The sequence below is a fragment of the Oratosquilla oratoria genome, chromosome 26 (genome assembly GCF_046742065.1).
Source record: "Oratosquilla oratoria isolate Oo_2021 chromosome 26, ASM4674206v1, whole genome shotgun sequence".
NCBI classification, from domain to species: Eukaryota; Metazoa; Arthropoda; class Malacostraca; order Stomatopoda; family Squillidae; genus Oratosquilla; species Oratosquilla oratoria.
In genome coordinates, this window is record NC_134802.1 from 8242619 (window position 1) to 8257614 (window position 14996).

Here is a 14996-nt window from a genome sequence, read left to right on the forward strand (position 1 = left end):
GGGGGGTGTCACGATATTAACCCTAGCTAGGTGACACGGTACCCCATCCGGGTGTCAAAGTACCCATTCACCTAAATGACACCCTTCCTACTACACTGCCATTCTACTCCGAAAGAAACAAGCAGTCAGCCTCCTCCTCCACCCCCACTTCGGTCGCTCCGCAGCCAAGCGGTAGTTCAGCAGTTATGTCTGAATGACTGCCCTCAGCCAATCACTGGCCAATATATCAGCCTAGTTCCCCTATATAAAGCTAGGCATTCCCCACACTCAACAGACTCGCTTCTAGCTAGGTGCCAGCTTCGCCCCTCTGGATTGAAGTAATCATTGCTTGGACAACCGACGACTCGACGTGCCAGGTTTCAGTCATACCCATTCTCAAACATTCTACATATTTCATTCCCCGTTTATTCCTATTGCGTGTTAGGATTAATATTATTATTGTTTTGTTAACTTATGTTGTATGTTTGATTATATTTCATACTGAAATATTAAATGGTTGATACTGTCCTGTCTTTTGGCATACCAAATGTCTGATGCGTTCTATATCCCCCTTCTAGCTTTGTTATGGCTTGGGTACTCGGTATGCCATTGTGGCTAACAAATATCTTTCCAGCCTGAGCCATAACAGTATGTATGTGTATATGTATGTATGTATGTATGTATGTATGTATGTATGTATGTATGTATGTACGTATGTATGTATGTATGTATGTATGAATGTATGTACATATGTATGTATAAAAACCCACTATTATTTGGATTTAAGAAAAGTAGTTAACGTTCATCACAGACCAACAGAAGACATAAATCCCGGAGTTTACAAATTACCCTGCTCAGATTGTGATGAAGTGTATTGGGGACAAACGGGCAGAGAATTAAATACGAGAATTAAAGAACATAAAAACTCAGTAAAATATGCTCAACATAACTCCGCGGTATTTCAATACGTAGCCAACAATAATCACAGAATAAATTGGGACGAGGCAAAAACCATTTTCAAATCCAAATGTAGTTATAAAAGGAAAATTATTGAATCTTCCTTAATAAAACAATTCCCAAATTTTTATATCTTAAAAGGCCAATGGTCACCAGATTACATAACCACCTTGGCAGTTAATAAATCATTTCCTCATATTGTAAAAGCGGACGATTTGCCACTAAACCCGCGCAACAATATAGATGCCACATGAGATGTCTTGTCCATGTTCCCTAACTTTACCTCTCTCATCTGTATATAAGATATGTATGTTCTCTTGTCTATGTATTCCACTTGAAGAGGATCACAGCAAGTGATCGAAATATACGGAAATTCGTTATTTCCTTCTTTTCTTAAATCCAAATAATAGTGGGTTTTTAGTGCAATTACTAATGTGTAACGACATTACTGGACAGTGATATGTATGTATGTATATATGTATGTATGTATGTATGTATGTATATATGTATGTATTTACTCTATATCTGAAGATCATCTTTATTTCTTTTGGGAGTGTTGCGATGACATTTCCGCAGCTAATCGTCATTGCCAGATCCAGATTTCGGCTCTCCTAAGCCCTGTTCAGTAGTATTAGCTCTCTATGCTGGTGGGAAAGGTAATAGATTATGGACTATCTATAAGTCATTCCACCCGCTTACGCGGGAGAGGAAGAGAAATCTGCAGAAAAATGAAACTATAGTCGTGTATAAAAGGGGGCAATTGCTACTGAGCACTTTTTAGGGACATCTGTCAAGGCTTGGATTGGAGCTCAAGAGGAATGTGGCGTGTTTTTCTTCGTATGAAGTGTGTAAATTTTCCACGAAAATCGAGTTGATTTCACTTCCTACTTGTAACAGTGAACATATTAATGGGCGATATTCACCTTGTGTATACACGATTTCTCGTGTACACCGCAAGGAGCAGAAGACAAATAGAATTGTGAAGTCTGGGTGTGATGTGACGGATCAAGTGTTCATGTCTGTCGTGGAGTTTTTCTAGATGGCTCGATTGTAATTTATGTTTGTTTTGGTTGAATGAACAGATATTGGCAACTAGGCATAGAGATTCAGAGTTTCTGATGTTGCTCCATCGCGACCCTGTGATGAATCCTACTGCGGGATTCTGAACCTTGTGAATCTTTTTGTGGGGGAAGTCACATGCTCAATCCCAGAGACTGGCACAGTAACAGCGTTTAAGCCTGTCCAGCCCAGCCTTGGCCATCGTTCCCTGTGTGCGGAAATGTGGACTATGGATTATGGGCTATCTAAAAAAAGACCACCTGCTCGCGCAGGATCGGTTTTTGTGGGAGGGAAAAAGAACTCTGTAGGAAAATGTAAAGGGTTGAGCCGCTTTAAATACCTGCTTCTACTCTCCTCTTTGCTCCTGATACGCTGGGATAGCCTCACCAATATTACCCACCTGATTGGTCCGTGGTTGGTAAGGGTCCGTGGTTGGTAAGGGTCCGAGGTTATTGGCTTATATGTAGAGATTTAATGTTGAGGGAGTCCACAGTACCGTCAATGTGGTACGATGATCTCACTGGGTCGATCGGGACCTTAAACGTTGCGAGTTTATTCCTTAAATGAAAAAGGTTGTTCTGGCATTAAAAAGAAGACGATTCCATAAAACACCAACATGTTGAGGCTAAGATGTCCTGAATCGCACGATATCCTTTACAAACCAAACTTTCTCTTCACAGAGCCAGTCATCATCAGTGGACTTGGAGGACAAGCACAGCGATGATGGAACAGGCATCCAGACCATGGGTGGTTCTAACAACGTTTACGGTTTGTCTCGGCTGGATAGTGATGGGTGTGGATGCAACCCTGTGTGATAGGTCTCCTGCAAGCCTGGAGACTCCCAAAACAATAGGAGACAACGGGTTCATGGTCAAAGTCAGTGGTCACTCCAACACCTACATCCCTGGCGATGTGCACACAGGTGAGTTTATAATGGGCATGTTGCAGAACTAAGGTGAACTTAAGGTCCGTCCTTCCAATTAACTCGTTTATTAATTACCTCGAGTCCTCCTTAGTCAAAAAAGTCGTTTGTTGTTAGCAAAGCTGAAATGTCTCAAGTAAAATACAGGCACAGGCAAGATTCATAAATGAAAGATTTTTTTTTTTTACCCATTTGTGTTAAAAATTCTTTCTAGGGCTGATTCAGTACAATCGTCAGTTGCAAGGTAAAACTTCTAGAATAAAAGGGATCCAAAATGAGTCCCATGCAAAAGGTCCAGATAAGGTATCAAACATCCATCTAAAACACCTCAGTCCAAATGCAATACATGCTTTGATTGATATTCTAAACAACTTTTGGTTATACTGTACAACAAAAATTCCATGAATCTGAAAGAGAGACCTGAAGACACCTATATTAAAACCAAACACACATTAAACTCAGTATCCTATTGACCATTTTCATTACTATCCTCCATGTTAAAGCTGATGGAGACTAATTGCAGAAACACAATTAAACTATCCTCCTCCCAAAACAAACATGGATTCAATGAAGGCCACTCCACCAACGCACTTCTCTTAAATATCTCTTAAGTACTGGAGGGATGTAACAAGAGAGTACCACCAGAAAGAGAAGCCATGGTGGCTGGCAATGAACACATAGCATTTGATAAAGTTCCCAAACACATACTATCCAAAATGGTCATACAGGCAAACAACCGCACCCACAACAAAAAATGACAGATAAACTCTTTAGCTCGCAGACAGTGCAGAATAACCCAAAACAGCCAAATTTCCTGGACTTAGAGACTAAACAATGGATCCACCCATGGAAAAATAATCTTACCTGCATTATTCAATTTCTTCACAAATGATCTCCCAATACTACATTAGATCCAGACCCAGAGCTTAACACCAAAATACTCACCTATGCAGATGGTCTGACAGTAATAACTGATCATGATGAAATGGTTTAACGGCACAAACTCCTCCCATCGGAAGGCTAAGACGGTGCCCCTTACAGAGGACATTGTAGCGTGGAATTTAATTAACCATGCCCTTGGCTCAACTTCGCCGGTGGCAGGATTCGGACCGCAATCCCCTCGGCCTTTGCCGCAATTAAGGACGCCCTAACCCGCTCAGCCAGCGAGCTCCCCAATAACTGATTATAGCAGCTACAAAAATATATATGCATATACATATGCACACCCATATCTTTACATTTAAATAAAAGATACCTATCATAAGGTCTAGGGCTCGGATGGCTTTCCATATGGGCTTTGGGGATTTGGTCAAGTTGTTTTGTCACCTAGCTTTTGGGTTGGTATTCCTGTTTGGCTTTCTGAAAACAAGGTTAAAGACCTCATACATTTAAGCACAAATTTTCTCATATTATGGTTTTTATTTTCAGTGACTTTGAGAAGTTACAATTCTCATGGAGCCAAGAAGAAGTTTACTAAATTTCTTCTGGTGGTAGAACCAGCAAACCGCCAAAGAAACAATTATGGGGTTACAAACGTTGGAACCTTCCAGGTAAGACTGAGCTGTTCAGTCAAGTCATCATCTTGTCATTTTCCCCAGCAAAGCTATTTGCTTTTCCCTCTGTGTTCTTGAAGGTTTATAAATTGAGTACAGGGTATTAGGCAGAGGAAGAACTATCCAGGATATGTGACTAACATAAACAAGAAAAAGAAGTTGGATTGATAAAGATGTTTTGTTATATAAACTTAAACCAACCTTCTCCCTCTTTCTCTTTTTATATACACCTGCCTATCTGCCTCTCTATCTCTTCCTCTTTCTTCTCTATCCCAACACTTATTCTCTTTCCTTCCTTTTTCTCTCGGCCTTCCTCCAATACTCTTCATATATCAACATCCTCATCTCGTCCTACTATTATATGCCTGTTTCTACGTCCCTACTTATTTCTCACTAACCCCTTCCTTGAAGGTTTACAAATTGAGTAGAGGGTATTAGGCAGAGGAAGAACTATCCAGGAAAGGGGTAATGCAAAGAATATGTGACTAACATAAACATGAAAAAGAAGTTGGATTGATAAAGATATTTTGTTATATAAACTTAAACCAACCTTCTCCTTCTTTCTCTTTTTATATACACCTGCCTATCTGCCTCTCTATCTCTTCCTCTTTCTTCTCTATCCCAACACTTATTCTCTTTCCTTCCTTTTTCTCTCGGCCTTCCTCCAATACTCTTCATATCAGCATCCTCATCTCGTCCTACTACTATATGCCCCTATCTTGCCTGTTTCTACGCCCCTACTTATTTCTCACTAACCCCTTCCTTCCTTCCTTCCTTCTCAATCATCTTTCTTTCTGAGTAATCTCCTGTCCTTCCTCTCTTCCTTCTACTCCATCCTTTTTCTTAGAATTCAGGACTCATATCCTTTTTCATTAATGCAATTCGTAAAAGAAAATTCTGCCATATTGGTTAATGAAGTAAAAAAGAAACACTTTGTTTTCATAATATGTACTCTGGAAAAAATATAAATATTTATATTAATACAAGCCATCATTTCCACAAATACCTGAACGCCCATGTAGGATTCCATGTCCCCCCGCCCTGGTCCAAATCCAGTGTGAGCAAAATTTTAACCCTCCTCTTTCCCTCATTTCATAGTGTTGGTAAGCTATTATCCCTTTATAGAATGACTGTAGCCAGGCAAGCTGTTTCATTCATCATCATGTTATCGTTGTAGTAAGGATAAGGTTAGAATAATTTCCATCAAATCCTCTCATATTGGAAGTTACTATTACTCCTTTTTCCAGTGTTTTAATTGCTGCCCCTCATGACATACGGGGTGAGAGGAGGTGGTTGCGTACCATGGTATTTTGCTCGTAGTACCTCATAATACTGGTGTCAATGACAGCTCTCAATTTAATTTTTTGTATTTCTCCAGTTACAGACAGACTCACTGAGTATGTACTCGGAAGACTGTCCAAATGCTGTCACACAAACATCACCCATCCCAAAGAAGGACATCCAGGTGTTGTGGAGAGCGCCTCCAAGTGGCTCTGGCTGCGTCATCTTCAAGTAATGTCCTTGGTGCAGTAGTGTCAAGGGTGGGCTTGGTAGGCGGGTTATGAAGAAGAGTTAGATTAGTTACTTGGCACATCAAACTACAAACACACACACACACACACACACACACACACACACACACACACACACACACACACACACATTTCACCGAACGGACGGCGTAGAGGACGTTCTTAAGAAAAAGTGAAATTTTCTTGGATCCCAAAGCAAAGGAAGTACCTATTGTATTTACAGGGGGGGGGGAATTGCTCGTGGTGTAGTAGGAAAGTGAGGAAAAAGGAGAAGGGGAGGGATTACTGAGGGAAATGGAAGGAAATGAGGAAGGAGAGGACTTGGCCCAGGCAGGCAGACGCCATGTAAACAAAAGAGGTCCCGACCAATTTAGTGACGACGAAATGTCTAACAAAAATGTAAAGATTAGAAACATAGATAAGAACAATTCAATGGAAGGTGAGGATAATAATTTCCAAGGATTTAAAGAGGGGGAGGCGGATACCAACCTCCCCCGGCTAGCAAAACTGGAGGAAAGGCTTGAACAAATGACTGAACATTGGGAGATTAGGTTTGGTAAAATGTCAAAACTTGCAGAAAAGGTTGAAAAATTGGAAGAACTAGAGAACGCGAACAAAAACTTAACTGATGAAATAGAAGAACTAAAAAGACAGTTAAGAGAAGTAAAAGAGGAGAATAAAGAATTAAAAAGGAACAATAAAGACAATAAAGAAACAATAGCAAAAGAGGCACAGGGGTGGAGGAAGATACAGGAAAATAGTAAAGTTGCATTTACTGATATAACTAAACAGCAACTGAAAGAACAAACTGAAGACTCAGTTATCAAAGTGATGAGACAGAAGGAGAATATTGTAAGAGACTTAGAAGACAAAAAGAAATGTATAATTATATTAGGAATGGAAGAGAAATATAACCCAGATAGAACCTCAAGAATCAAAGAGGAAAATGAAAAAGTAAGCAGTTTACTACAATTAGTTCGGGAAGATGAACCAGAAATTATGAAACAAATCGAAGAGAAGTTCAGACTCGGAAAGTATAGTACAGATAAGACCAGACCAATTAAGATCAAATTCAGGTCACAAACGATGGCAGAGAATATCTTATCCAAAACAGGGAAACTAGCAACAAGTGAACAATATAAAAAGGTATGGATATAAAGAGAAATGAATAAAGAGGAAAGAGAGGAAGAAAAAAAGAAAAGACTTCAAGCTAAGGAAAAAAACGAGAACAGAACAGAGTCAGAAAAAGAGAGATTCTATTGGAGAGTAGTGAATATGAAACTAAGGCAATTCGACATACAAGAGAAAAACAAAAGGGAAACAGAGACACAATGGAAGTGGCAGAAAACTAAGAGAGTCTTACACAAATATAGATGGATTAATAACAGGATTGAATGAGCTGAGTGATTATTTGAAGGAAAAAGAACCGAACATAATGGGAATTGTAGAGACAAAATTAAAAGGTCCACTACCACCCAACAGTGTAGGACATGATGCATATAATTATTGGATTAGAAACAGAGAGACAAAGCAAGGGGGTGGAGTTATGTTCCTGACTAAGAAGGATATATACATGAGGTGTGTCACATATGGAAAGAATACAGTAGAGATGATTATGGTCGAAGTGGAAGACAGAGATAAGAAGAGCAGAAAGTTTGTGATAAATTATGTGCCTCCGAAAACAGCCTCGTGGGAAGAGAGTGAACATGAAAGTATGTTAGAGGACACAAAGATAACATTAAATAAGATAATGGAAGAGAGAGGAAGAATAGTTATGATGGGCGACTTTAATTGCAAAAGAAATCTGCTGGGAAGAGATGACAGTAAAGGGTGGAGACGGCTCATGGGGATTACCTACAATGTACTGGACAATACAATGACACAGTGGATACAGGAGACGAACTATATGAAGTAAAGAAAACCATCGAGACTGACTAATAATTACCTATGAAAGAATCTGAACCTAGAATAGTGGACAAGATTGAATATAAAATACCAATTAGTAAAAGTGACCACATATTGATTGAACTGGAACTAAATGAAGAAAAATACATGAAAAGAAATGAACAATACAGAAAAGGAAGAATGATGTATGAAAAAACAAACTTTGATAAAATAAGAGAATTCTTTCAAAAAGAAAACTGGGAAGAAATATACAAAGAAGAAACAACAGTGGAAGAGAAATGGAATATTTTGACAAAAAATTATAAAAAAGGAGTGGAAAAGTATGTCCCAAGACAAAAACAAGAAAAAGAATATGTAAAATGCTGGTACAACAAAAGTTGTAGGGAGTTAAAAGACAAAAGAGACAAAGCTTGGACCAGATGGAAAAAAGACAGAAGGCCTGAAAAATGGAAAATAGTTATAGAAATGAATATGTACAAGCGTGCAGAGAGGAAAAGAGAAAATATGAAAAAGATGTCATAGAAAAGTGTAAAGATCAACCAAAACTATTTTACAGATTTGTAAACAACAAATTGAAAAACAAACAAAAAACAAAGGAGAAATTAAGACAGGGAGGAGTTGAATACACAGAGGAAATTGAAATGGCGGAAATTATGAACAAACATTTTAAATCAGTGTTTACAAGGGAGAACATACAACCTGAAGAGATCGAATGGAAAGAGAAAGTCCCCCCCTATGGAAGAAATAGAAGTAACAAAGAACGAAATATTGAGTAATCTTGATGACAGAAAATCGCATGGACCAGATGAAATAGTAAACTGGATTTTGGAAGAATGCAGGAATGAACTGGCAGACAAAATACATAGCATAATAAACAGTTCCTTGAAAGAAGGAAAAGTTCCAGAAGGTTGGAAAAAAGCAAATATAGTACCTATATATAAAGGAGGTAATAAAGAAGACCCTACCAACTATAGACCAGTCTCTCTAACAAGTACAATAGCAAAAAATTGTGAAAGAATTGTCAAAAGTAGATGGGTAAAATATTTAGAAAAAAACAACGTGTTAAATCCAAGGCAATTTGGATTCAGACAAGGACGATCATGCGTCACCAATTTAATATGTTTCTATTCAAGGCTAATAGATATAATACAAGAAAGAGATGGATGGGCTGATCGTGCATTTCTAGACCTAAAAAAAGCTTTTGACAAAGTACCACATAAGAAGTTGCTTAAGAAATTAGAAACTGAAGGAGGAATACAGGGCAAACTGCTTAATTAGATGGAAGACTTTTTGCAAGAAAGGAAAATGAGAGTAGTGATAAGAGACAAACACTCAAAATGGGATGAAGTAAAAAGCGGTGTTCCACAAGGAACAGTTCTGGCCCCAATAATGTTTGCTATATATATTAATGATATAGATGAAGGAATTGAAAGTTATATGAGCTTCTTTGCAGATGATGCAAAACTACTGAAACGAGTGAACACGAAAGAAGATTGTGAGTCACTACAGAGTGATCTAAATAAAGTATGGGAATGGAGTAGGAAGTGGGAGATGGAGTTCAACACTAAAAAGTGTAGTATAATGGAATTTGGAAAAAGCAAAAACAGAATAACAGGATCATATAATTTGGGAGAAGAAGGAATAAAAAAAGTAGAAAATGAGATTTATAATTTAATAAGAACAATCAAAGTGGCATTTACATGCCTGTATGAAGAAATGATGAAGAAAATTCTAATCACCCTGATAAGACCAAGATTGGAATATGCAGCAATGATATGGTCACCAAGTACAAAAAAATGTATAAAAAAAACTTGAAAGAATACAAAGAGCAATTACAAAATTGGCACCAACACTCTCAAAACTATCATATGAAGAGAGACTAGCAAAACTTGAACTACAGACACTAGAGCAAAGAAGAGAGAGAGGAGATTTGATAGCTATTTACAGAATCATGAAAGGCATAGAAATTACTGATAGAGAGAATCTGATAAAATGGGATGATAGAAATACAAGAGGACACGGAAAGAAAATAAAAAAAGACAGCTATAGAAGAGATTTGAAAAAGAACAGCTTTCCTCACAGAGTAATAGACAGTTGAACATGTTAGATGAGAAAGTGGTGTGTGCAAAAACAATACATGAATTTAAAAATAGTTTAGATAAAATGAGATATGAAGACGGGACCCAACGAGCATAGCTCCCCTTCCCGTAAAATACAACTAGGTAAATACAACTAGGTAAATATACACACACACACTGTCGTTGGATGGACGACGAAGATTGGAGCTCTGAAGAAAATCCAAAATTCTACACGGATCTCAACGTCAAGGAAGTACCTTCTTGTATTTACAGGGAAGGGGAAAATTCGTGGTGTAGTAGAAAGGTAATGAAAGGGGAGAAGAGGGGGGATTACTGAGGGAAATGGAAGGAAATGAGGAGGGAGACGAACGGGCTCCCACCGACAACAGGAAATCTGTAAACAAACGCTGAGCTGATGACACCGGGGAAATCGAAAATATCAGCAAAAGCATTAAGATCAGAAATATAGATAAAAATAATACAATGGAAAGTAAAAATAATAGTTTCCATTGATTTAATGAGGGGGGGATGCCAACCTCCCCCGATTAGCAAGTCTAGAAGAAAAACTAGAGAAAATGACCGAACACTGGGAGAGTAGGTTTGGTGAAATCATAAAAATACAACAAAGAGTTGACAAATTGGAAGAGTTAAAGAAAGAGAACCTAACCCTAAGGAAATAGAAGAACTAAAAAGACAAATAAAAGAAGTAAAATATGAGAATGAAGAATTAAAAAGGAAAAATATAGAGAATAAAGAATCCATAGCAAAAGAAGTACAGGGTTGGAGAAAAGTCCAAGAAAACAACAAAGTTGCATTTAATGAAATAGTGAAACAGCAAATGAAAGAACAATCAGTTATTAAAGTGATGAGACAGAAAGAAAATATAGTAAGAGACCTAGCTGATAAAAAGAAATGTATAGTTATTTTAGGGATGGAAGAAAAAAAACAAACAAATAGGACTACAAGATTTAAAGAAAAAGAAAAAGTAAACAGTTTATTAGAATTAGTTCAGGAAGATGAACCTGAAATAATGAAACAAATTGAAGAGATGTATAGACTTGAAAAATATAGTACAGATAAGACCAGACCAATTAAGATTAAGTTCAGGTCACAAACGACAGCAGAGAATATCTTAGCAAAAACAGGGAAACTAGTAAAGAGTGAACAATATAAAAAGGTATGGATAAAAAGAGAAATGAATAAAGAGGAAAGAGAGGAAGAAAAAAGTAAAAGACAAGAAGCTAAGGAAAAAAACGAGACCAGAACGGAGTCAGAAAAAGAAGAATTCTACTGGAGAGTAGTGAATATGAAATTGAGGAAATGGACCATAACAGAGAGAAACAAAAAAGAAACAGAGAATACAATGGAAATAACAGAAAGTTAAGAGTGTCCTACACAAATATAGATGGATTAATAACAGGACTGAATGAACTGAACGAGTATCTGAAGGAAAAAGAACCGGACATAATGGGAATTGTAGAGACAAAATTAAAAGGTCCACTACCACCTAAGAGCATAGGACACAATGCATATAATCATTGGATTAGAAACAGAGAGATAAAACAAGGGGGTGGAGTTATGTTCCTGACTCAGAAGGATATATACGTAAAGAGTGTCACATATGGAAAGAATAGAGTAGAGATGATTATGATAGAAGTAGAAGACAGAGATAAGAAGAGCAGAAAGTTTGTAATAAACTACATGCCCCCCAAAAACAGCCTCGTGGGAAGAGAATAAAAATAAAAGTATGTTAGAAGACACAAGAATAACATTAAACAAGATAATGGAAGATGTAGGAAGAATAGTTATGATGGGCGACTTTAATTGCAAAGAAATCTGCTGGGAAGAGATGACCGTAAAGGGTAGAGAAGACTCATGGGGAAATGTTCTACCTGAGATGATTATTGACCACACAACGACACAATGGATTCAAGAGAACACTAGGTATAGAAATGAAGAAGAACCATCGAGACTAGACCTAATAATCACATCAGAACCTGAAATAGTGGAAAAGATAGGATACCAGGCACCAATAAGTAAAAGTGACCACATATTAATAGAACTAGAACTAAATGAGAAAAAAATACATGAAATGAAATGAACAATATAGAAAAGGAAGATTGATGTATGAAAAAACAAATTTTGATAAAATAAGATAATTCTTTCAAAATGAAAACTGGGAAAGAATACACAAAGAAGATACAACAGTAGGAGAGAAATGGAATATTTTGACAAATATTTATAAAAAAGGAGTGGAAAAGTATGTCCCAAGACAAAAACAAGAAAAAGAATATGTAAAGTGCTGGTACAACAAAAGTTGTAAGGAGTTAAAAGACAAAAGAGACAAAGCTTGGTCCAAATAGAAGAAAAACAAAAGACCTGAAAAATGGAAAATATATCCTTGTTATAGAAATGAATATGTACAAGCGTGCAGAGAGGAAAAGAGAAAATATGAAAAAGATGTCATAGAAAAATGTAAAGATCAACCAATACTATTCTACAGATTTGTAAACAACAAACTGAAAAACAAACAAGACTTGGAGAAATTAAGACAAGGAGAAGTTGAATACACAGAGGAAATAGAAATGGCGGAAATTATGAACAAGCATTTTAAATCAGTATTTACAAGGGAGAATATACAACCTGAAGAGATCGAATGGAAAGAGAAAGTCCCCCCCTATGAAAGAAATAGAAGTAACAAAGAATGAAATATTGAAACACTTGAGTTATCTTGATATTAGAAAATCGCATGGACCACATGAAATAGCAAACTGGATTTTGAAAGAATGCAGAAATGAACTGGCAGACAAAATACATAGCATAATAAATAGTTCCTTGAAAGAAGGAAAAGTTCCAGAAGATTGAAAAAAAGCAAATATAGTACCTATATATAAAGGAGGTAATAAAGAAGACCCTACCAACTATAGACCAGTCTCTCTAACAAGTACAATAGCAAAAATTTGTGAAAGAATTATCAAAAGTAAATGGGTAAAATATTTAGAAAAAAAAAAAAAACAGCGTGCTAAATCCAAGGCAATTTGGATTCAGACAAGGACGACCATGCGTCACTAATTTAATATGTTTCTATTCAAGGCTAATAGATATAATACAAGAAAGAGATGGATGGGCTGATTGTGCATTTCTAGACCTAAAAAAAGCTTTTGACAAAGTACCACATAAGAAGTTGCTTAAGAAATTAGAAAGTGAAGGAGGAATACTGGCAAACTGCATAAATGGATGGAAGACTTTTTGCAAGAAAGAAAAATGAGAGTAGTGATAAGAGACAAACACTCAAAATGGGATGACGTAATAAGCGGTGTTCCACAAGGAACAGTTCTGGCCCCAATAATGTTTGCTATATATATTAATGATATGGATGAAGAAATTGAAAGTTATATGAGCTTCTTTGCAGATGATGCAAAACTATTAAAAAAGTGAACACGGAAGAAGATTGTGAGTCACTACAGAGTGATCTAAATAAAGTATGGGAATGGAGTAGGAAGTGGGAGATGGAGTTCAACACTAAAAAGTGTAGTATAATGGAATTTGGAAAAAGCAAAAACAGAATAACAGGATCATATAAATTGGGAGAAGAAGGAATAAAAAAAGTAAAAAATGAGAAGGACCTGGGAGTCATTGTTATGAATAATATGTCACCTGAGAAACATATAAATAAGATTTTTGGAGAAACTTATAATTTAATAAGAACAATCAAAGTGGCATTTACATACCCGGAGGAAGAAATGGTGAAGAAAATTCTAATCACTCTGATAAGACCAAGATTGGAATATGCTGCAACGATGTGGTCACCAAGTACAAAAAAAAAAAAAAATGTATAAAAAAACTTGAAAGAATACAAAGAGCAATTACAAAATTGGCACCAACACTCTCAAAACTATCATATGAAGAGAGACTAGCAAAACTTGAACTTTAGACACTAGAGCAAAGAAGAGAGAGAGAGGAGATTTGATAGCTATTTACAGAATCATGAAAGGCATAGAAATTACTGATAGAGAGAATCTGATAAAATGGGATGACAGAAATACAAGAGGACACGGAAAGAAAATAAAAAAAGACAGCTATAGAAGAGATCTGAAAAAGAACAGCTTTCCTCACAGAGTAATAGACAGTTGGAACAAGTTAGATGAGAAAGTGGTGTGAGCAAAAAACAATAAATGAATTTAAAAATAGTTTAGATGAAATGAGACATGAAGACGGGACACACGAGCGTAGCTCCCTTTCCCGTAGAATACAACTATGTAAATACAAGTAGGTAAATACACACACACAAACACAAACGCGTGTACACAAATACACACACACACACATACACACACACACACACACACACACAGATACACACACGTAGACATAGACCTCTGAAAATAAATCTAAGAACTCAAATGATAATCAAGGAGGTATTATCGAAAGCGGTCAAATGAGCAAACAGCAAAAAATTCATACATATATGGATAAAAAAGGAAATGAGTGATGAAGAAAAAGAGAAAGACAAGGCTCTCAGAACTGAAGCAAATGGTAGAAATGAGAAAAGAACAGAGACGAAAAAACGAGGTTTTTTTTTAAAGTACTGGACTTGAGACTGAAAAAATGATACATCAGAAAAATGGAAACTTAAGAAAAAAAAAAAAAAAAAAAAAAAAAAAAAAAAAAAAAAAAAAAAAAAAAAAAAAAAAACACGAATCTAAAAGTGGCATACACAAATATCGATGGTATGATCTCTGGAATTAATGAACTAAACGGATATCTAGAAATAGAGAAACCTGACATTATGGGAATTGTGGAGACAAAACTGAAAGGACCTCTATCAACAAGTATAGTGGGACAAGGTCTATACAACCGCTGGGCGAAAAATAGAACAGACAAGAAGGGAGGAGGTGTCATGATATAAGGGTGGCCATTTCCAAATTTCCAAAAAGGAAAGAATTCTAGCAATAACAATAAAAGTGGATGCAGAAAGAATAACTTTTGTGCAGGTATATGCACCTCACCA

At 36.6% G+C, this 14996-nt stretch overlaps 1 protein-coding gene across 2 annotated transcripts in view; it reads left to right on the forward strand.

The window, feature by feature from the left end:
- Positions 1 to 14996, forward strand: part of LOC143039379 (spondin-1-like) — a 294073-nt gene that overhangs the window by 103420 nt on the left and 175657 nt on the right. For both annotated transcript variants that reach the window (XM_076209302.1, XM_076209301.1), the window contains exons 2-4: positions 2676 to 2917; positions 4346 to 4467; positions 5849 to 5982. In XM_076209302.1, coding sequence (XP_076065417.1) covers positions 2716 to 2917; positions 4346 to 4467; positions 5849 to 5982 — 458 coding nt within the window. In that variant the 5' untranslated portion in view covers positions 2676 to 2715. The remainder of the gene's footprint in view (positions 1 to 2675; positions 2918 to 4345; positions 4468 to 5848; positions 5983 to 14996) is intronic.